We start from the raw sequence: 22,703 nt of genomic DNA, 5'->3' as shown, positions 1-22,703 counted from the left end.
TGATATTTTATAAAAAGATCTGGTGTATTTTAATTAATGAGTAACTAAACTTTCATTTCAAACTAAACTTATCTTTAGTTGAAAAGCAATATATATGGGTATTTAGTAGTGATTTTTGATTGATTCAGGTCCAACTCTTGAAATTTGAGTACAAAATATTAAATTTCTACATATTCTTTTAAAAATATGCATAGTGACTGCCCTCTAAAAGTTGGATTATAATTAAATTTTGCTATTAGCTGACCCTGGTAGCAAGAGCCTGCTTTCATCACTAACCGTGCCCACTGACACCACCTGGTCAGGGAGGTGCTGTGGATCAAGAGTCAGCACGGTTGGGTGACTGGGTATAACTTAGCCCCCCTCCCAGCCATTCACATTTTTGAGACTTTTTTTTCATATTCCAGGGGGGCACTCAAGCCAAAAGTGGGGGGTTTGGCTTCTTGCTTCTGTCTTCTACTACAGTGCCATAACGCTTGCTGTTTACCATGGTTATATGGTTTGTATTATTATTTTGATATTATTTGTTTCTGAAAAAAAAGATATGTTTTATACTCAGTTAGATTACACTTTTTAAAGCAACTTCGATTCTCCTACTTTATTCTCTTACTTGTAACTGTTTAATTACAGACATGATATTTGCAGGAACTTGCTTTCTCATGTACTGTTAACCCTTCTGAAAGTGGTGTGTTTTTTTTTTAATTAAGTCACTGAAAAATAACAAACTGATTTGACTGATATGGTCTGAACTGGTTAAATATTGCAAAAGATGAGGTAAGGGAGTGCGGGAATCTGAAGCAGCAGATGGAAAGAGTTTAAAAAATGAAAAACAAAGTAGAGAAAAAACCAGCCGAGGCAACCTTATGTTTTTGCAATGAGCTCATAAAGACTATAAAAAGAAGAAAAAAAAACTTTTTTTTTTTTTATTCCTTAATCATTGTGAGCCAGACGGCGAGCAATAGCGCCTTCTGCCTCCAGTATTATCAGGAAGGAGTCAATGGAGTGTGGCCACATTGCCACATAAATAAGAAAGTATAGAGAGGGGAGGGAATGAAAGGAGAGGGGAGAAAAAGAGAGAGAGAGATGATGATGATGGAGTGATGGACTATGATAGATGGAGAATTTTCTCTACAAGTCCCGTATCACAACAGGATCGTAGTATGCTTAATACAGCTGGGGGAGGCTTTGCAACAAAACAACAAAGAAAAAGAAAGGAGGAAAAATGTAACTGGTTTGATTTGTCATTGTCACCCCAGTCTCACCCCTCTCCACCTCTCTCCCTCCCTGAAACTGAAAGAAAGCAGGTATATTGGCAGGCAGGTCTGGGTGCTAGCGATAACAATGCTGGCTTTGTTCCCCGCAAGAATTGGACAAGCGCTCCCAGCCCCCCGCCCAACACAACAATTAAACAAGCCCAGTGTTCAACTCCGCGTTCTCGACGTACTGCAATCTGGTGTCGGCTTTTCTCCGTAAATCTATGGGGTTTCAATGCAGCTGATGCTGGAGGCTATGCTGCGCGCGCTGATAGCAGCAAATCACTTCCAACTGAGAGCTACACCTGTTGCACACTAAGCTCCTGTTTATTGTCTTCTGTCTGTTTCCAAACGCACATACACATGCAGGCTAATGAATACCCAGCAACCGTACACAGACAGCACACACACAAACCGACAGGGGAGCGCGTGCGCACACACACACACACACACACACAAGCTGCCCTGTCTTCATCAGGATGGACCATTGGGCTGTGTCATATCTGCCAGGAGTGTGTTCATGTGAGAAAACGGTGCATCCAGCCTGGAACAGGCGCTTCAACACATTAACAATCCCTCCATCCACACCTGGGTTACAGGCAGTTACCATCCACTGCACTGTTTACTGCTGGCAAATGCTGTTCTTTATAGAGTCTTAAGTAAATCTGCCGTCTGAGCTAAATCCTGACCCAAAGCTGAGATTTGTCTTTGTTGTCTCAGTAAATGTTATCATTCTTCTTCCACTGTTTGCAGCTTTATGAAATTTATATTAGTTTGACATCATTTTATTACAGATACTGTGACTCTAATATTATAAACATCATTCAGTCAGCAAATAACAGTTTCTGCAATATAAAGCTGAGTATATAACCACCTGCTGTTGGGTAAATACTATATGGTATATTCAGCGGGAAAAATCTAATAAAACATTTTTTAGACTGAGACGACTCCAGGTTACAGGTTGTGTTGCAATCTGGCAATGCCTACTCCATATCAGCTGCTCCTGGCGAGCACAGACTTGTTTCCAACTTTCTGCTGTGATTTACTTCATGTTCTGTAGCTGGGTGCTTCTCTGTGGGTGACCTGATGTACTGTGTGTCCCACTACTCATACTTAGTATGCCAGACAAGGCAACATTTAGTATGCCCCAATATAAATACCTTAAAATTATTTTACATGTTCAAAAATGGTTTGTCTTCTTATTTAAGTTAAAGTATTTATGTTTCAGATTATCTATGCTTTACTCACAACTCACAATATAATCTATATGTATATATGTATGCATATGCATGTATGGAAATCTGTTTATATATGTATATATTTATGTGTGTGTGTGTGTGTGTGTGTGCGCGCATGTATGTTTATATAACTATTTTATTTTGCTGGTCAAATATTTGTTCATGGCCTCTTCGCGGCCATCAAGGGACTGTGTTACTCTTCTCTCAGATGATTTTGTGTTGTCTTAATTGTAGTTTGTCAGTTGAATTGTTGATTTTTGTTTTGTTTTTTCATTTAGTTTCTTGTTATTCACTTCTGTTTGTATGTACAACAGGACCCCCTCGAAAACAAGATGGTTCATCTCAAGAGGTTTACAATGAAATAAACTTGTACAACATATAGTATGTCGAATGCAGTCTGCCAAAAATAGACGGAATCACCATCACGTCGCTCTAACAACAACAGTCTCTTATGGGTTGAAAAGTGGCAGCTGTTTTGAATTGGGGAGCTATGTGAAATCTGTTGTCATTTTCAGCCAAAACTGTAGCGTTTGAAAATATAGAGTTAAACATGGTGGGGCAGCCTATCTGACAAACGCAGCCATTTCGTGAAGAAAATGAAGGCATAACGGCTTCAGTTACCCATCGGAAAAGGCTGTCTGAGGGCAAGGTAAAGTAGTGAAAATACTGTAATTATAGTGTGCACATAAAGTGATACACAGTCATGCAAATCAGCATCATAGCAGTTTGCTGCTGTATATAAATCAGCTGAGCAGACTTGTTGCCCTCAAACTACATTAATAAAGTGAAAACATTAATAGTCAAACACAGACGGAAGAAATGCATGAGGCTATATCACTGTCCACTTATGCATGACTTCAGAAAAAGTCGAGATTGAGTGTGACACAAATCCAAACAGCATGCAATGTGCAGCGATTGGCAGTGATTTATTCTGCGTATCTCTTAAAGGCCCATTGACAGCTCACTGACAGCTGACAGAAGCCACAAAAATAATCAGATGGATAATTAACAACAACAAAAAGACATATGGAAATAGCAATGACCAAGAAATGTCATTTTACTGCCATGAATATAACAATGCATGTTACAAACACTGCAAAGTAAGAACAGCTGAGCCCTTCAGGTGTACGCCAGTACAGTGTCCATATTAGGACATCCTCAGGTATGAGGGTTCAGAGTCAGAGCTTAGATGAAAAGGCATCAGGTCTCAGAGAAAACACTGTCAGACTTCAGAAAAAAAAGTCATCAGACCAAACGGCCTCAGAAATAAAGTCGTCAGGAAAAAAGGTAATCAGACAAAACAGCCTCAGAAAAAAAATCTTCAGAAAAAAAGGCCTCAGAAAATAAGTCGTCAGACAAAACAGACTCAGAAAATAAGTTGTCAGAAAAAAACAGACTCCCGGGAATAACCGACTGGGGACCGTAAATATGTCATCCAGATGCGACTTGAACTGTACTGATGCAGGCGCAGTGTACATGGAAGAAACTGAGCGTAAATTTTATTCATTCTCTTTCTTTTGTCGTACTTCAGCCACTGTTGAGATATGTTCTTTTGTAACGCTGCGTTTCTTAACGTTAATTATTACCCCCACTTACCCCTGCTATGCTGAAGTGAGGTTAAAGTATCCGTGATAGGCGCGTTGCCATTTTGCCAGGGTCTGTCATTGGGAGCCTTGCATCTGCGCAGTAACGATACCCATTATGAAGAGTTCCCGCCTAAACACACGTCCGACCAATCGCGTGCAGCTGCATTGAATGCGAATGCGCAGATTGGCTGTCACGGCTATCAATCATGGTTGGAAAAGCCCCATTTTTTATAATTTAATAACTCAATAAAACTGAACTGATCATGAAAAAAAAAAACACTTAAAAAAAAAACTCCCACAGTCCAAAGACATGCAGCTCAGGTTGATTGGTGACTCTGAATTGCCCTTAGGTGTGATTGTGAGCGTGTATGGTTGTCTGTCTATATGTGTCGGCCCTGCGATAGTCTGGCAGCCTGTCCAGGGTGTACCCCGCCTTCCGCCAAATGACAGCTGGGATTGGCTCCAGCCCCCTGCGACCCTTACGAGGACAAGCGGTTACAGAAAATGACTGACTGACAAACATCGGGGTGATGAGAACTACCTTCAGAGACAGAAATCATCTTTGGGAAACATTTGAGTTTTTAGTTCAGCCTATGACCATTCACTAACTTGGAAGGGCGGGTCTTAGAACCTGTACTGCAGTCGGAGATTGAGATTGAATAACCTCACTTTGGGGTAGCTGTCATGTCGTCCATCTTTATATACAGTCGATGAGTTAATGGCCTAAAAACTGTTTCATATAAAGCAATCAGACGCAAACAATACAGTAAATGCAAGTTGGAATGAGCGACGTAGCTTTTTAACTACTGTGTGATGCTGGTGAGGTGAGGTGAGGTGAAGCTGGTGTTGGATTGCAAGGAGAACAATTGTCTGTTGAACACTTTAAACAAACATAATCCCAACCTGTTAAACTGCAACATGGTGAACTACACTGTGACACCCGATGAGCCAGAGCTCTTCTTTAAAATCACTGTCTAATCACAGTAATTGATGCAAACAATGTAGAACAAGTACTGATCCGGCTGTTCAATATCTAACCTTCAAAAAACTTCAACTTGACGCTTTTGGTTAAGTCCAGCTCGTGATTATCAACCTAACTTTAGCCTGGAGTCTGATTGACAGTGCACTAATGATTTTTTTCCTCTCACATTCCTACCTTACTGTGACTCACAGAGCCATTTGCCTTGATTTTCCAACTTGTAAAAACATTAGGACATGCTGCTCTACATGATTACCCAAAAGCAAACATACAACGTAATCGATGGATACAATGTCCCCTGCCGAGTTGAATCAGACAGATTCTGGTCGTCTCATGATTGTTTAGTTGGTCTATGGTGGACATCACCATGGGACATTTGTGATGTGTCTTTACCAATAATTACAAATTAAGCTACATTTGTCTACAGATTTCTTCAGCTACACACAGTACACAGTTGTGGGCATATCTTAATGCACTAAAAACTCAGAAAATCCTCCTGAGAGCTTGTCCAGATTTTTCCGCTGTACTCCACAGTACATTTTTGTTACTTCAACAAGAGCAACTGAGAAAAGCCGAGCTTATGTCCACAGTGGCAAAATCAGCACTGATCCGTGGGGACAGCATCCTGAGCTGTATTACCAGAATCCAACAGCCACACACAGCCAGAGGCAACACATGATCCTGCCTTCTGCACACTAAACCCAACTCCATCTGCTTAGAAAAAGTGGTGTGTTTGGCCTTTCCTCTCAGTTGCTATCCAGCTCCTCTTGTATTGATTTTACTTTGAAAAGGAATCTAGTTTGTCCTCATAGGGCAAAACAAACACAAAAGATACACTCATACACTACATAATTCTTTGTTTTGTTTTTGGTTTGTGACCGTACACTGTGTCAAAATAATGGATGGAGTCACAAGCTTGGAGTTTGGCATATTGGCTTTCATCATCTTGAATTTTTGGAACCAGAAGTGACCATATGTGGACAAGAGGGTGAAGCTGCGGAGGAGTAAGGGGTGGATCTTACTCAAAAACATTGGCGATGCACCTCACACACAGCCTGTCACTCAAAGCAGAAACCTAACTAGTAAAGCATAACTTTAAGCCTTAATAAAATGTAAACAGATGAGTTACATAATAATTCACCCCTTGTACAATTGTCATGAATGTCGAAATTAGCTATAAAGACCAAAACGTTTATTTGTACATGGCTGTGAATATGTTTATTCTGCTGTAAAGTTGGGCATTTTAACATGAGGCTCTATGAGGATTGACTCATTTTTAAGTGTGCCTCAGGTGGCCATTAGAAGAACTGCAATTGTTGGCACTGCTGCTTTAGCTTCATTTTCAGGCTGGGACAAAGGTGGAGATTTTGTTTCAACATGAAATTCCTGCATTCTGGTTATTTTTATGTATCAGTTTAATGTGGAGATGTCCTCATTAATGTAAAATAAAACACAAAATTCAGGCAGCAGGCGAAAATTCAAAATATTAGGTAATATAATGCAGTAAGGCTCTTGGGCATTCTGTATTGCTTTAGAAAAAAGTTCATGTTATGTCTGCTGAGTCAACTCACATGTAGGCATGATGTACTCTATCCTCCGCTTTTGTGTCTTTTGTTTGGGGAAGTAACACCTCTTTATACTGTATGTGCATGTGTGCACATTTATACATTTAAATAATTTCATTTACAAACCCCTGAACTTTAATAGCTCACGTGTTCCAACAAGATTTCAGTTCATATTCAAATCTGCATATTCAAACATATCCTACATGTTTGCTGAGATTTTAAAGGAATTATTCACCCAGAAATGAAAAATCGGTTATTATCAACTCACCCTCATGCCGATGGAAAATCGGGTGAATTTTTTTATTCCTCAAAACACTGCTGGAGGTTCACAACGAAAAGGAATTGCACTCATCTCCCAAACAAGTGAAGCAAATGTTGACCAGGATGTGAACGTTCAAAAAAAACCCATAATAAAACCACAAAATTTCTCCATATTGGTCATCCAAAGTAATTGTTCAGCAGTGTTTTCTGGACTACAAAACTTCACCCAACGTTCCATCAGTATGAGGGTGAGTAGATAACCATTAGTTGTTTTGTTTCGCTGTGATTTTTGTTGATAATTCATTCCTCTTTTTCTTCCAGCTACATTTCATCTCACTGAGGCCTCATCTGGTGTGGATACACACTATTCTCACAGCAGACTTTTTGACGTCTGTACAAAAGTGTAAATAATGAGATTAATAACAGCCACACTCAGTTTCGGTGTTGCAGTGTAGGGGCCTTGCTATGGTGCTTTATGGCTCACATGCATTACTGTAATGGCACAATTACACCTCTGCTTTTATGAAATAACAAGCTAAGCCTAAATAAATCTGTATCATTAAACAAACAGATATTCATGCTGGCATAATTGTAGCACCAAATTTGACAGAAATGTGCTTACATCTCATATTTGGTGTTTAACCTTTAGCAAGCCTAATGGCCCAGTCACAGAGGCGTCCTTTTTACAGTAGAATCTCCACTTCAGTGTTAAAAGCTGGTTTTACTTTGACTGTTTGGCAGCTATACATACATGTAGGCAGAGCAGAGTGTGATATCTTTGTGTGTGCTGGGAGGTAGCACTGGCTGGCGCAGTGCTGCAGTCACAGCTGCAGGTAATTGAGTAATCAGTACTAATGTGTATTTATCTCTCCTGCAGTGAGGCTGGAGACTCCTCCACTGATTACACATGCCGAAACCATCACCTGGACTGGACTGACGCAGCTCTTCCATCCATCCATCCATCCTTCCATTGGTCCGTCCGTCCGTTCATCCATCTGTCCGTCCATCTATTACCATCCATCTATTAGCATCCATCCATCCATTCATTGGTCCGTCCGTCCGTCCGTCTGTCTGTCTGTTCGTCCATCTTACCATCCATCCATCCATCCATTAGCATCCATCCATTCATCCATCCATCCATCTATCCAAAAATCCATACAGAAATACATAACAACTACTAGCTACTTTCATACTAGTGATTTGGGACAACCTTTGTTAATAATGACTTATTCTTGTTTATGTCTTCATTCCGTGTTTCAGAGCTTGCAGTATGTTGTTCAAAATGAGTGGGCAATAAGAGATTATGCTGACAAGCAGAGTAGAATTTGGTGGCATAATATTTTCTTATTTTAGGGGCAAATTTCATTTTAGATCTTCATCATTATCGAACAGCATCTTTATCAAGTGTTGGTCAGACGTGTTGCCCACATTCCTTTACACTCAGTTACCTAAACAGCAGTTACACCTGGCAGTATGTGAACATTTTTAGTAATAACTCATCTTTACACACTAGTTTGTGCACTAGGGGTGTTGCAATATACTGGTAGTGACGATAACCATTAAAGTTAAAAATAAAATTTTGATATCTTGTTAGTAACAAATATAATTATTGTAGGTATTTAATTCAGTGCCTCTCAAGTGATTCTTTTTCTTCATGTTCTCACTCTGGCTCTCTCCCCCAACACCATCTGGTTGCCTTTTTACTGTCCATTAAGTGTAATTTCTCTTTTTTTTCTTATGATTTTGTAAAGTTATAATTAAAGACTCCTCCACCACCTCCTCACACTGGTATTTTGAGTATAATTCATTTGCCAAGTAAAAGACAAAATGCTCAATAAACAAAGTTAAAACTAAATTTGACTTTTTTTCCCCCAATTCTTCTAGATGTGATAGAGATAGAGGTGATACTGTTATCATAAACTCTTTTGGCCATGTTATTCGGGTAGTGAAAATCTGATATCGTGCCAACCATATTGTGTACATTGTTTTATCTTAGTGTAAATCTCTACTTAGGAAACTCTAACATTGAATCCAACTCAAGTTTAAAGTTAAAAACAGTCAGCGCCACCGGCCTCTGAGTCTTCTGGACTGCTGGACTGCTTTGAGAAATAACAAACCATTAATTGTACATGAATAGTGAGTGTCTGTTTGAGTGAGTGAGTGAGAGAGAGACAAAAGTGGGCCTTAATGCTATCTTCTCTATAAATATTCGGTCTCTACCCTCCTATTCTTGTTGGAAAAACCCCTGACAAAACAGTAAGATTATCTAGTGCAGCAACTCCCACATGATTCTCCACTGACTCCCCTCCAAACACTACCGGCTGAGTGCAGTGCCAAGCCAAGTCAGGACACCTTTGTGTGGAATTAAATTCAGGTCAGTGCATGTTGGGTGAATGCTTTTGCTTCTGTCACACCCGGGAACCCCCGTGCCTCGCTTTTATCTTGCTAGCCGAGAACAATTTCTCTCGAAACAAAACTGGAGATTGAATCTCTATACCAAAGACTGCAATTTGAACAGACTGGCAATGACAAAAGCAACTGCAATATACATTAGCTCAAGAGTGTGGTCGTGCTTTGGGTGGGCCGTTTGTTGAGGAGAAAAATGATCAATTTCTGGAACACGTTATCAGGAACAAACAGCGTGTTCAATAGCACATACTGCACTGGGTCACACTGTTCATAGCAGAGCCATTTGTTTCACAAAGCTTTACACTGCATACCTACAGCTATAAGTTTTAGTTTACCCCTGTCTCACACTATTTAAAGTTTGTCAATAGTGCATATGTGAATATGGGCTCTTACCGGCATTGTAGTAGCGGTCCAGCTTCTCCCACAGGGGCTCATCCTCACGCTGGAGATTGGACAGCTTAAGAGGTTCATAGATGGAACCTGAGAAAGGATGCATTTGTGTCACACAAACTTTGCAATGTTCAAAATATCTGCCTAAAACATTTTTTTCTTCAAAAAGTTGTCTCATAATTCCATAACGTAATAATAATACTTATAATAAAAATGAGTTTCAATTATGTCTCCTTGCCTTCATTAAAGGGACAGTACATATATTTTAAGGTGGGTTGTACTTATCTATAGACAGTGTTTTACATACAGTAGGTGGCCCTCAGCATGCCCAAAGTTTGGAGAAGTCCCAGGAGTGCCGACACGGAAGCTAAGCAATAAACTGCTGTGTATGGGGGCCTGCAGCAAAATATATTCTAGCCTCCAAACAAAAGTCCTACCTAAAAACATTTATAACAGTACAAATGTGCGCCATATTGACAGTATTTTCACAGCTTTCCCTTTCTGTCAGACAGCCCATTGTGACAGGGAAGTTGTTAACGGCTTCAGTTCTCCATCTATGCTCTCATCAAAGCCACCAGACTTCATTAGTGAAAACAGTCTTTTTAGCTCGCTGAATGCTGGAGTTGCCGATCTACCATTGCCTCCATCAATGAGTTAGTTTGAGTTATTGTGTGATTTTGGTTTCTTCTGGCTCTAAATAGGGTGGTAGTGGTAGGTGCCATGGTAATTTTTTTAGATTGATCATTTTTACAACTTATTAAATTCATGTCAATTAACCACAGTTTCAGATACTTCAGGCTAATCAGCTAATCAGTTTATAACAACTCAGATGGCAAAATGCGTCCTTTCGGGAAGTACATATTTTTAAGTGTGTTCTAGTGGTTCTTTCAATAAAATATACAAACATAAAAATATACAAATTTACACTGAAAGTGCCAAAAATGTGAACTATCCCTTTAAAAAGAATAAAGAAAAGTAGTTTACAGGATACAAACTTACTAACTAACTATCTAACCAACTCCGAGGAAAATTAAAGTTTACTGGAGGTTAGGAAGAGGTGAAGTTTATTTTTTTCCTCTGCTTCCAATCTGTGATGCGGTCAGTAAGGCACTGCGACTGCGCCACGACGGACAACTGCGGTCATTGCATTTAAAAAAAAAAAAAGAACTGACAAAGCTATGGTGGAATGATTATATTGCGTTAGTTTTTGCCATGGCCTAGAAATCAGCAGTGGTGGCCACCACCACAAATAATATGCAGGAAAAACCCTGTCAAACACCAAAGTCACAAAAAAGATCCAAACTTAATGTCTAATCTAGACCTAGGTCAAATAGATAAAGTATCATGGTTTTCATCTTGGAGTTGCATGGTGATTCCTTTTTTTCTATTTTACAATAGAATTTACAATAGTGCTATTTCCTATAATTCAATATGTAGTCTAGATGAAAAGACGGTCTGTAGTTATCAGCAGCCTGTGAAAACCCCATTTATCCATCAAACTCTCTTCTTTCCAATTAATACAATAGAATATATGAAGCAGAGGGAAAAAACAAAACAACTGACACATGCCATCAGTAAATTTTGTTTCTCACTGCAACACACTGCACCACAAAGGGCTCGGCACACAAAACAATATTCAGGCCCAGAGCTAGAAATTCAAATGGACATTTCCGAACATTTTCCTCTGAGCTGAGAGAGAGCCGGAGTTTGAGGGAAACCCCCATCTGTTAGACTTTCTCTATTTTCAGACACTTTTCCCTTTGCTGAGATTTGCATTTTAATAGGTTCGACCTTGGGTCAATACCACAGGTACTGAAAAATTCACATTCTGGCTGAAATTAGCATAATTTCCATCAGCTTAAAAGTTGCAGGGGACAAAGCCAATCCATCTCTTTAAAGATAACACTTTAAAAGAGCATAGAGGAAGTCCAATATTGCAATTTTAATTTCTAACATGAGATCAGACAAATGTGGGTAGTCAGTGTTTGGCTGGGTTTAAACAATCTCATGACTAACTTGAGTGATGCAGACCCCTCACACTATTATAGATGCAGTACGCTATATGACTTTTTAACACTGTACATTTATTTGGTGTCACTTTTGGGTCTGCCATGTTTACTGTGGAGGAACAAGATTATTCATGTAGCTAAACCAACACAAGACACACTGTCAACAGCATGAAGATTATGGGTAATATTACACTATTTGCACATCAGGTTTGCCAACAGCCCAAGAGAGCTTAAGCATGTGACTGTCTTATGTTTTGTTTTCTCAAGATCAAAAAATAATTATGTGGTGATCTCAACATAGCTGATTGCCTCATAATCAGGAGATAAAGTAACCAATATGAAATTATACCAAAATACATATGCCAACTTCAAATGTTAACTAAAACTAAAACATTTTTTTTCTGTGATCGTGGAACCATTATGTTGTGACTTGTTATAACCTTCTCATGTCGTGATAACAAATAATTCTCTTGTGATCTTTTCCTGTGTCCTCTCTGGCCTTCTGTGTGTGGCAGACTGCATTGTTTTCCTCAGATATGCTTCCACTACTTACCAATTCTATGAACTTTCCGACGAGGCTGGGCACTTGTGGCCACTGAGGCGGCCATTCTCAAAAGGTTGAGATTAAGGCCAATCGTCTCTCTCAGCTAAATCACAAATCTACAGCAATTCACAGGAAGGAGTTAATAGCACAGAGTTAGATTTTAGACATGCATGAATCAACAATGAATTATGATAATCATGAACAACATGCAAGGAATTATAATGCATTGTATTTGTTTAGAAATGTCAGTTATTTCAGTCCGAGGCATGATGAATTACTATATGATAATGCAATTATAAGAAGGACTTGAGCAGCATAACTACATCACTATACTGGGATAGCCCTTGATTGGTTATTGCCCTTTATGCTCCATAACATTCACTTCAAAATGTTATGCTGTACTGCTGGATTAACGCTGCTGTCAAATAGAAACTGGGAGAAAAGATGCACCCAGTACAAGTTAACAACAGAAAAGTCTGAATATTTGCTCTGAGATAAGGACATGGTTTCCTTTGCATCACCTCTCTTTGCAAGCTACCTTTTGACAGATACAAATTTAAAACAATAGCAGTTACTATAACACTACTTGATGATGTATGAAAGTTATATTATGGATTCTGTATAAAGCACATCAAAGAATGTATTACTACAGCCAAGTACAGCACTACCTCTACAATCATTGCAGTCACTCTATGATGGATTTATAGTGTCTCAGGGAAACCCCAAAGAAGGTTAGTTTTGACAGATCTGATTATAGTTTATTGGGGGTGGGGGGGAGTCGATGCAGCATAGTATCATAATATTTTCTGTGACAATATTGTATCAGTATATGGATGCCAGGTATTTATCATTGATATCATACACTTTGTGTACCCTACTTGAATAATTAAATCAATTGCCCCCCCCGAAAACTCCATGTAATTGTATACAGGATTCCCACATTCCCCCATTTTTATGGACACACATAATATTTTATTTTTTATGTGCCTGGTGTTTCTTAAGCAGACCAGATCCAAACTCTTTTTATACAGAATTTCAGCTAGCTGGCATACATGAGAGAGAGGGAAAGCTCGGGAAAAACAATGAAGAAAAAATGCTGTAAACAACATGTCACATATCAATGCATATTTGAGCTACTAAAAACACTATTGAAAATAAATTTGCCTTTATGTTACAGTAGATGAAAGATTATTCACGGAAAATTACTGTAACAATTTAATTTGTCCCAAAGACATTTTTTTTCTCAAATTCCCCGGCTTTTCCTGATCTGTAAAATGTGGTTGTCTAATTCCATTATTTTTCCAGGTCTTTCATGACTATGGGAACCTTGGAGATAAAACAAATGTTGACTAAGTTTACCTTTTGGGACATAATTTGCAGTTGGAAAAAGGTAATAAAATGCAATATACCTTACCACAATCCTCAATCCCAATGCCCAAAACATTTAAAATTACTTTAATATTGTATTGTCACTTTAGTATTGTGAAAATATTGTATCGTGGGGCCTCTGGTGATTGCCACCCCCATTAATTTATGGTGTTTTCTCAGTTTTATCACTACAAAGCATGGTGTTCCCACGTATCGTGATCAATAACAGTTGTTTTCTATCCTTACATTGTCTAGCAAAGTATTATAATGGGATCACTTTTCCTGGAGTGCCAAGCTGACAAGTGCAGGGATGACACAGTCTGCCGGCTTTCACAGGCCCTTGACTCACACCGCACAGTACAGTTTACCATGGGTGAGATATAACAGCGAGAGGAGACCTGGTGAGAAGTTCCTAAAATAGCCCCTGAGTGCTGCACATTTACACCTCTGACCTTTCAGGCTTGTACCGTCGCTGCAGTGGACAAATTAAATGGGAAGCTCGTGTCAAATGTAACACCGTGTTCCGTGGCTTTACAAACAGACAGTCTCATACAAACACCGTCACAACAGAAGCAGTCAGGAGTGTCACGCTGCACAGTGTCATGCAAAGTAATAAGTCTGACCTGATCTTTTTGACCGGGCTTTGAATTCCAGGAGTTTCCAGCTAACATCTGCCAAGCTCGCCATGTTAATACTATGTTTTGAACAGCCAAATTCGCTGGAAAGTTAAAGTATTTCCGATGCAGACCTTCAAAATAAAACAGAGTCAGTTCACGCATCGCTGTGTACTACAGACATGGAAAACATTATTGTGAAATTTAAGATAACTCATTACAGTAAAACATAATTCACGACGTGTCAATGAGCATAAATGTATGTACTTAAATCAACTTACTTTTTAACTTGACGATTTGATTTATTTTGAAGAGTAACGTCCTTCGCTTCCGATTTAGCGCTAGCTAGCTCTTTTTAGCTTGACACCGCTATCAACTGTCAAACTACCCGGCTCACGACACTGACGTAAACGAGGAAACTCAAAGATATCGAAGTTTACACGTATTTCAGTACATTGCCTCTACCTGTTCCTAGAACCATGAAAATGGCAGAGCAGACGTCTACCTCTAAAACAGATATTTATTAGAGTAATGCGTCATTTGTTCGAACGAAGCTGCTATTTCACCCTGCCGCAAAGCTGTGTGCCGTATTACAGTCGGCGTTGTTGTGAGGAGCTGCACTGGAACAAGGATGTGGATATTCAAGTTCAATATTTTCATATTTTTACTGCTTTTCGTGGCACAGTATAATGTATTTGCTCTTCAGGATGTAACGGCCGACCTCTTCGGTGCCGAAAATTATGGGACGGTGGCAGCGTTTGGAGATTTTTACGCGGATAAGCAGACAGACATCTTCCTTATCAGAGAGCGTATGTTTGTGTTTTTCCTGTCGTATAAACTGACATAAAACACGTATATTGTTTTTCAAATGTGCACTGCATGTAAATTTATGTGGTTAAGATTAAATCAATGTACCATAGCAACAATTAACCGCTATAATTCCGTGAATATCTATTCAACGCTGATGTTGAATAGCATATGTCATGTGCTGCTTATGAATGATTTACTTTCTCTCTTCGCTTAAAACAGCTAAACGCTTGTGGTGGAGATTAAATGAGCTGTAATTAATACACATACTCATGTTAACCTCTTGCTGTTGCAGAATCTGAACTGGTGATATTACTGGCTGACTCCAAAACACCTTACTTCAAGCCCAAACTCAACATCACAAAGGAATTTTTCCCAAGGTATGTGCCACTTCTAGTGCTATGTAATCTCAATACATCTCATTTACATAGTACTTTTAATTTGTCATGTGCTAATTTGTTGTTTATTATGATTACTGAGGATCCCGTTTCTGGGTGGTTGCGTTTGCTCTGTAGGAGGCAATGGTTATATGTAAGAGCACTCTCGTTTTTCCTCATTTTAATGAATACTCTTCCTGTTCAGTAACACTGTCATCACTGGTGTGGTTCCTGGGGACTATGATGGAGACTCTCAGATGGATGTCCTTCTTACAACTCAGATCCAGAGCGCCGCTGCGACCACTGTTTTCATCTTTTGGGGGAACAACCAGACATTAGGTACAAGCTTCTGTGAATGGAGGCCAGAGAGCACTGATCAAGAAATTGATTAGCCTCGGCTTCATATAGCACATAGGATTTCATAGGCCCCAGCATCATATTAATAGACTCTGTGATACACATGTCTGAGTGCCCTGGCAGATCAAAGAATCAATGAGAAAATGTGCAGTAAAACTAAAGTTGAGTATAAATCTTTTCAGCAGACATTTTGACTGGTCAAAGACAGGTGTTACTAATAATATCACTGATTGCTGGTCTGTGGAGCTATCATTGTGTAATTAGTTTCACCTGTGCTTTTCCTGCAATGACAAGTTAGAATGTCTATCGCAGAGAAATGGGAATCTTATTCATCTGGAAATAATACAGATAAAACCACATGTAATGTACGATATAAACAGAGTTTTTACAGTGTAGAAAATAAACTCTGGTGATCCTCATTGAGCAAATACATCAATCAAATCCAAGATGTCCATTTTTCTTTTTCCTTGTGCTTTTTGTGTGGAAGGACTCTGGTGTGTTGGGCAAAGTTTAACATCAATATGAATTTAGACTGGCAGTCTAAATATGTGCTACGAAAAAGGCAATAAAGGACAATACCTAAGTAGAAACTCACCAGCTAGTGTTTTATATGAAATAAGTTATTACATTTGTACTTTTTCTATTTAAGAGTCTTTTTTTTTTTGCTTTAAGTCAGGATGTAAAGAAGAAAATAAAGCCCTAATAAGAATATTGTATGCCCAACTCAAAAGTTTATTCAACTCTGTTCACAGCTGTTGACATTAGAATGTGTTTGGTCTGATTTGACCAGCCCACTGTTTTTTTGTCAGACCAACCATTACCTAGGACCTACTGAAACATTGTATTTTCTACAGATAAGAGTGGATTGCTCATGCTGAACAAGACCTTTCTGGATCAACCCCTTGTCATGGAGTGAGTATTAGTCAAAATGATGTTTACAGGATTTCTTATTTGGGTATCTTACTCATAATTCTGACTATGGAAAAATAATTATGGTATCTTAAGTTTAGTTTAGCGAGATTTCCATCTCCAGAAATCTTTTTAGAAAACGTTTCAATGCAAAACACATGTTTGATCTATTTGTTATTATTATATGTCACATTTTAGATGAGATTCAAGATGCCGGCATACTGCACTGCACTGTTTACTGGCTTACCAGTGTTTTAGATATACCTGTGCAATCAACAGAAAACCAATGCCATATCCCAAATTCTACCCCCTGCATTTAAGCAAAATATTTTGGACAACACATTTGAAAGACTTCACTATAATGCAGTCCAGTTCAATTCCTGCACTTGATCATGGCCTTGAAAATGACTGTGGATCTACGCCTCTCTGACAGTGTTAATAAGTGTGAACAGACTGTACGTAGTAAACTACCTCAGTGTAAGTATATTGTTTAATAAAGTAAACCTCTTCCCACAGTTTCAATGGGGACATGATCCCAGACATTTTTGGCATCACCAGCTCCCAACTCACTGAAGTGTGCTATCTCACCACCAGGTAATGTAATCATTCTCAAACTCACTGAGTGTATTTTATGTTTATTTGTAATTGTCTTATACCTTGAACTACTTAAATAAAGTACAGAGCTTTTAAATCCTACTGTTACTTTGTGTTTTTTCTCCCTTTCAGGAGTCCAGAGTGGCAGACTGCACTGAGTTCACCTGTCAGCATGCGCATCCCTCACTCTAATGCTTTCATTGACCTCAACAAGGACTTCACTGCTGGTGAGTCAGTAATGTTAAAGCAATGTCTAACTGTGATAAACAAATGTAAAATGCTTTTAGAGGACACAGCACTCTCTTAAGGGAAACTGTGCTATACTCCCATCACATATCTGTTTTCCAAATCTATGCATTTTTGGCTATGTATATATTTAAGTGTCACAAAAACTTATTTTTAAATTGACAAAAGCTCATACTATTTAACAGCAGATTTTATAGCTAAGTGGTCATGTGAGTTGCTTGTCCTGTGGGGTTGTGGGGATTTTATTAGTCAATTAAATGCATTTTAACTTGAGGTCATGTGACAGTTGTGGTTAAAGATTTTATACAAGAGCAAGGAAGATTATCTGTTCAGTTCTTCTGTTTCTCACCACTGGACTAAAAAGGCATTTCTACTCAGACATATACGTCTTATTATCCTCAAATCTCTATCCTCGAAACAATTTAGAATTCCTGCACAATTTCTTGGAAGTGCTTTCTTTTATTGCCACAAGCAGACCATTTTCTGAACTCTGGAAAGAAATTCCTGAATTGATCATTACGATTAGAGCTCTATGTTAAACTGTGCAAATTTCTCCCATAACTAGTCTTCTAGAGTAGAGATTTTTGTAATGTTGCCACAGCATGATGAAGTGAAGTCTTCTTCCTCTGTTGGCTTCAGTGAGTCCCTACATGGATCAATAAGTGTTATTAATATTTTAGGAGAAAGCTAGTTATTAAACAAGACACAGCTGAGATCTGTATTGGGGCACAAGAAGCTCAAATGGAATGAAGAAGCACCAGTGCTTAAATGGCAGATCCTTTGGGGTATCAGCATCTTGAAAAGGGTTTTAAGCCTGTGCAGTCATGCTTTAGGCGCAATTGGGTTTTTTTCTTTTTCACCTGCTTTGATTTTCCATAAAACATGCAAGATGAGTTTATTCAAATGCAACACATTTTAGGATCAAATAATTGTCAAACTGCTTTTTTTGGTTTGTGAGCCCTGACGTAAAACCAGCGTTCAGTAGGGGCTCCTGTCATCTTTCATACGTCTATGAGTTGTTTGATTTTACCAAAGAGACATTTCCCTAATTTTTTTTTTTCTTTCCTCTCCTGTCAGTCAAATAATGACCCCTCAGATATCTAGTGACTTGTGACCCTTTGGGTGGGCCCCACTCCCTAGGTTGACAACTTCTAGGCTACATTACCTGACAGTCATAACTTACAGCGGCCGTGGCTCAGGAGGTAGAGCAGCCGTCTATAAATTGGAAGGTCTGTGATTCGATCCCTGGCTGCTGAAATCTAAATGTGGAAGTATCCATGGGCAATATACAGAACTCCATATCATTTGTGCTGGCTGTGCCATCGGTGTGTGAATGTGCGTCGGGGATCATCTTGAGCAAGTGGTGCCTTCCATGGGAGCCTCACAGCTAGTGTATGAATGTTATGTATGTGTGAATAGGTTAATAGTGCCTGTTTTGTCAAGTGCTCTGAGTGGTCGTGAAGACTGAAATATAATATAATATAATATAATATAAATGCAGTTCATTTGCCCTTTACTGATACATTATTGCATCACTACTGATAATCTAATAACGTCATATATAATAACATGACAGATGTGTTTTTCTAAAGAATGAGTACTTCTAATTTTTTGATACTTTCAGTAGATGGGTTTTTTTTTTTTTTTTTTTTTTAAACTTGTGTGTGCCCCCTTTTTATCATTCTCTGTCTCCTGTCTAAATTCAGAGCATTTAGTGGGTTTTTGAATACAGCACAGGAGGAGCTCTCTATGAGTTCTTTTTTCCCTCAACAGCAGTTTGAGGAGTTTGAGTAGAGAGGTGGATAATTGATCTGCTGATCCGCTTAGAGCTAATGAGATCACATCAATGGATGAGAGAAGAAGCTGCAGCAGAGGAGAGTGAAAGCAAACTACTAGACCTAGCCCAATGAAAAGTTAAGCTGTGGATTAAGTTTCATTTTCGCTGCACCTGGCGTTTTGTTGCTCTGTCTGTGCTCAATATATGCTCTCAGCATTTCCCAGAGGTTTACTGGTTTGGGGGGGGGGGGGGGGAGGAGGGGGGCTGGGGGGGGGGGGGGGGGGGGGGGGGTCTTTAGAAAGTCATGATTTTGCACTCGCTGCTTCTCCACAAATAATGATAAATGAAGGTATATAGGGCTCAGTGTTTATGTATTTCTTATTTAAATTTTAAAAAATTCAGTCCATTTGGATTATTAATAATTTTAAAAGTAGTTGACATAAATAAATATACAAAAATGTGAATGGAAATTATACTTTTAAAACACAGTTCTCGGTTATAAGCCTTGCATCCATAGGCGTTGCACAAAGTCCACAAAGTTTCTCCTAAGGAACTTCAGGAACCAGACAAGAGACCAAAACATACATATAATGCCACCAATTTTCAAGTTGACTGAGAGAGAATGGAATAGCCATTTTCTTCACCAGTGAATGGAAAAATCACCTCGTTCTTGTTTTACAGCATCTCACTGCTGTCCCTCTGCCCACTAAGTGTAGCGCTGTCACTTAGACTTACAGGAGGATTTTTTCCCCCCTCTCTGGAAACTAATCCTCATGTTTAAGGTAATCAGAGAGGATTTAGTCATGTCATACTCACTGCAGGTATCTTTTTGTGCTGCATGGTTTTATTCCCAGGGCTGTCACACTTTAACCAGAGCAGGTTTTAATTCATATTCAATCTGTTTAGGGATTAATAGAAAGTCAGTAAACTTCCACTTGATGAAGCAGACTTTAATTAATCCTAGTAGCAATATTTGGTGTTTTGGGGTTTATTTAAATGTAGATTGGATTGTGTTGTGGGAATCATTGGTTGTTACTGCGTCACTGAGTATTCTGAAACTCATAAATCAGAGTGATTGCCTGTACATCAGCCTGTCTTTCACTCTTTTGATAGGCCCTGCACAGCCTATAACTGCTGCAGGAAGTCACCTCTCACTCCCTTTTCCACGCTCATCTGTACGTCATTCACACATACACACACAAGTGCAAAAGGACATTGATCATTAAATCCTTGTGACCTCCTAAGTGTGTTCAGCTGTGTTTAGTTTGGTGTGAGTGAATGTGCTGCAGGAACAACAGAGGGAGAGGAGGAGAATCAGTGGAAAAACACCCAACTGTACATCTGTTGGATGTCAGAGTCTTGGCTGCCACTGTCTGTGGGGATATGCAGATGGAGGGAGGAAGAGTTTAGAGCAAAGCAGGCAGGAAGGGATGGAGAAATAAAGCTGAGTCGAGAGGATGAATAGTTGCATAAATGGTTTGAAAGAAAGGGATGGTAAGAAAGATAAAGGGCAGAGGAAGGGGTACAGGAAGGCGGTGGGTGACTCCTCAGCATGACTCAGCTTACTGTCTGCTGTGACCACCTGCTCCTGTAAGCGGTACTGGCTGAAGCATCACCGTGTGGCTTAAGCAGGGAGGGAGTGAGTTTCAAAGACAATCTGGGTCTCACTTAGCCAGTTTAAGAGAAATTAAAGTTGGACGCTTTTCAACCGCCATTAATGTTATTAAAGATTCATATTAGGGTCATTTCAGTTGAACTGCTTCTTGCCTTAATAGTGGTCGAGATCAGGCAGCAGCAGGGGGCCGTGAGAAAAAGCTGTCGTCAAGTCGGACAGTTTCCAGGAGCCTTTCGTCTGTACAGGAAGTCAGCAAAACACTTACATCCTCTTAGATCCAATTATGATTTAGTAACATTTTTATTGGACCCATTTCTTGGTTTGTTTTCAATCTCTAATTGATATGTCTCTGTGCTGGCTATAGCCATGGACAGAGACATGATGTTTTCGGATTGTCCTTCCATATTTACCATACCCATTCTCATGAACACAGTATCTCAAGAACACCAATAGGGGATTTCTTCAAAAGTACACTTGGATTAACAATAAACTGATTAGATTTTGGTGGTCAAAAGTCAAAGTGCAAGTTCATTGTGACATCATCTTTCTCATTCTTGTGAACATGATAACTCAAAAACACCTTGAGGAAGTTTTTTTCTAATTCGCCACAAATGGTCCCTTGGATCCCTCAAACTGCATAAGTAAATCAAAAACACTGTTAATCAAAAGCAGAGGAAAGAAATACAGGCAATAGCTTTTACTAAAGATCAGTCAGATATAGTCAGGGCTTCACATCTGTACAGACCTCATAAGAATGTTCACATCTCACTGACCACAGGTCTTTGTGTTGTTCAATACTTCAATGATTAATCGTAGTCCAGAGTTCATATACAATAGATTATGTATAGTCTGTGAATGGATTTAGTCTCTCTAACCACTAATCATCACCATCAGCCACAAAGTGTACTTGTTCTTGTACTTCAAATCAGACAAATAAAAACAAATCTATCCTGTTAACAGAAATTAAAATGTTTATTTAAACACCATATTCTATAGTCAACATTTACACTAATCAGCTGTTAGATCAGATGAAAGCCAGGAGTCTCCCATCATGCCCTGGGTCTTGCAGCCGGTGGAGATTAACTGCAGAGCCTAGCCCTAAAAACCTGGGCGCCTCAGTCCTGTGAGGTAATTGTTGCCTGCATGTGCATGACCTCAGAGCAAGTCACAATAAAATCGGACACTAACCGGCATGCATTGTGCGGCGACTTGCCGCAATGGATTCTGCACAGGCCAGGCGCATCTTGAACGGGTCTTTTTGTTTCATGAATTCCTAAAGTTGTAGTCATAGTTAATAGGATTATTAATGTTTTGACCACAGCCTAGATACATGTGGGTATAATACTGGAAATGCTCTCTCATATTTTACTAAAGAACATGATCATATATGAAGCTCCCAAATGACCAGCTTTAGTCAAGTCCTCAGTTTTAAGTAAAACCAAACATGATAGCCTTCTTAAAGGTTGCATTCACTGCAGGGCTGTTGTACCTATTGCATTAGATATATCCTTCGGATGCCTAATAATATGCCAAACCAGTGTATTTTACTTAGCAAAACCACCTTGTATATCCATTTGTAATTGTTCACAACCAGCACCAGCATCACTGTTTCAAGGATACATCCTACATCATGTGTATTTGTATTTATCATTGTCCCTCTGGGTATCAAGTCTTTCAGTCTTTGTTCATGTTTTGGCTGAAGTTTGCCAAATGTTATTTCAGGCACCTCTAGCCACATAAATTTAAAGCTCAGAGTGACTGAAGATGCCTTAGAATTGTTGAATATTAATGAGTGTAAAACGAGGGTG

At 39.2% G+C, this 22,703-nt stretch overlaps 2 protein-coding genes across 4 annotated transcripts in view; one reads left to right on the top strand and one right to left on the bottom strand.

Annotated features, from left to right (window-relative positions):
- Positions 1-14,287, bottom strand: part of phkb (phosphorylase kinase, beta) — a 146,218-nt gene extending 131,931 nt beyond the window's left edge. For 2 of the 3 annotated variants that reach the window (XM_042484291.1, XM_042484283.1), the window contains exons 1-2: positions 14,223-14,287; positions 9,682-9,768 (exon numbers count right to left, since the gene is read on the bottom strand). In XM_042484291.1, the coding sequence (XP_042340225.1) occupies positions 9,682-9,768; positions 14,223-14,286 (151 nt within the window). In that variant the 5' untranslated portion in view covers position 14,287. Of the gene's footprint in view, positions 1-9,681; positions 9,769-12,240; positions 12,348-14,222 lie in introns of all 3 variants that reach the window. The other variant, XM_042484300.1, reaches the window with a different exon arrangement.
- Positions 14,288-14,650: 363 nt separating this feature from the next.
- itfg1 (integrin alpha FG-GAP repeat containing 1) overlaps positions 14,651-22,703 on the top strand; it is a 192,373-nt gene continuing 184,320 nt past the window's right edge. The window contains exons 1-6 of the mRNA XM_042484273.1: positions 14,651-15,022; positions 15,316-15,400; positions 15,603-15,736; positions 16,609-16,666; positions 17,180-17,257; positions 17,390-17,484. Of these exons, the coding sequence (XP_042340207.1) occupies positions 14,845-15,022; positions 15,316-15,400; positions 15,603-15,736; positions 16,609-16,666; positions 17,180-17,257; positions 17,390-17,484 (628 nt within the window). The 5' untranslated portion in view covers positions 14,651-14,844. The remainder of the gene's footprint in view (positions 15,023-15,315; positions 15,401-15,602; positions 15,737-16,608; positions 16,667-17,179; positions 17,258-17,389; positions 17,485-22,703) is intronic.

The sequence above is a fragment of the Plectropomus leopardus genome, chromosome 1 (genome assembly GCF_008729295.1).
Source record: "Plectropomus leopardus isolate mb chromosome 1, YSFRI_Pleo_2.0, whole genome shotgun sequence".
NCBI lineage: Eukaryota > Metazoa > Chordata > Actinopteri > Perciformes > Serranidae > Plectropomus > Plectropomus leopardus.
This window is presented reverse-complemented; position numbering and strand designations above follow the sequence as displayed.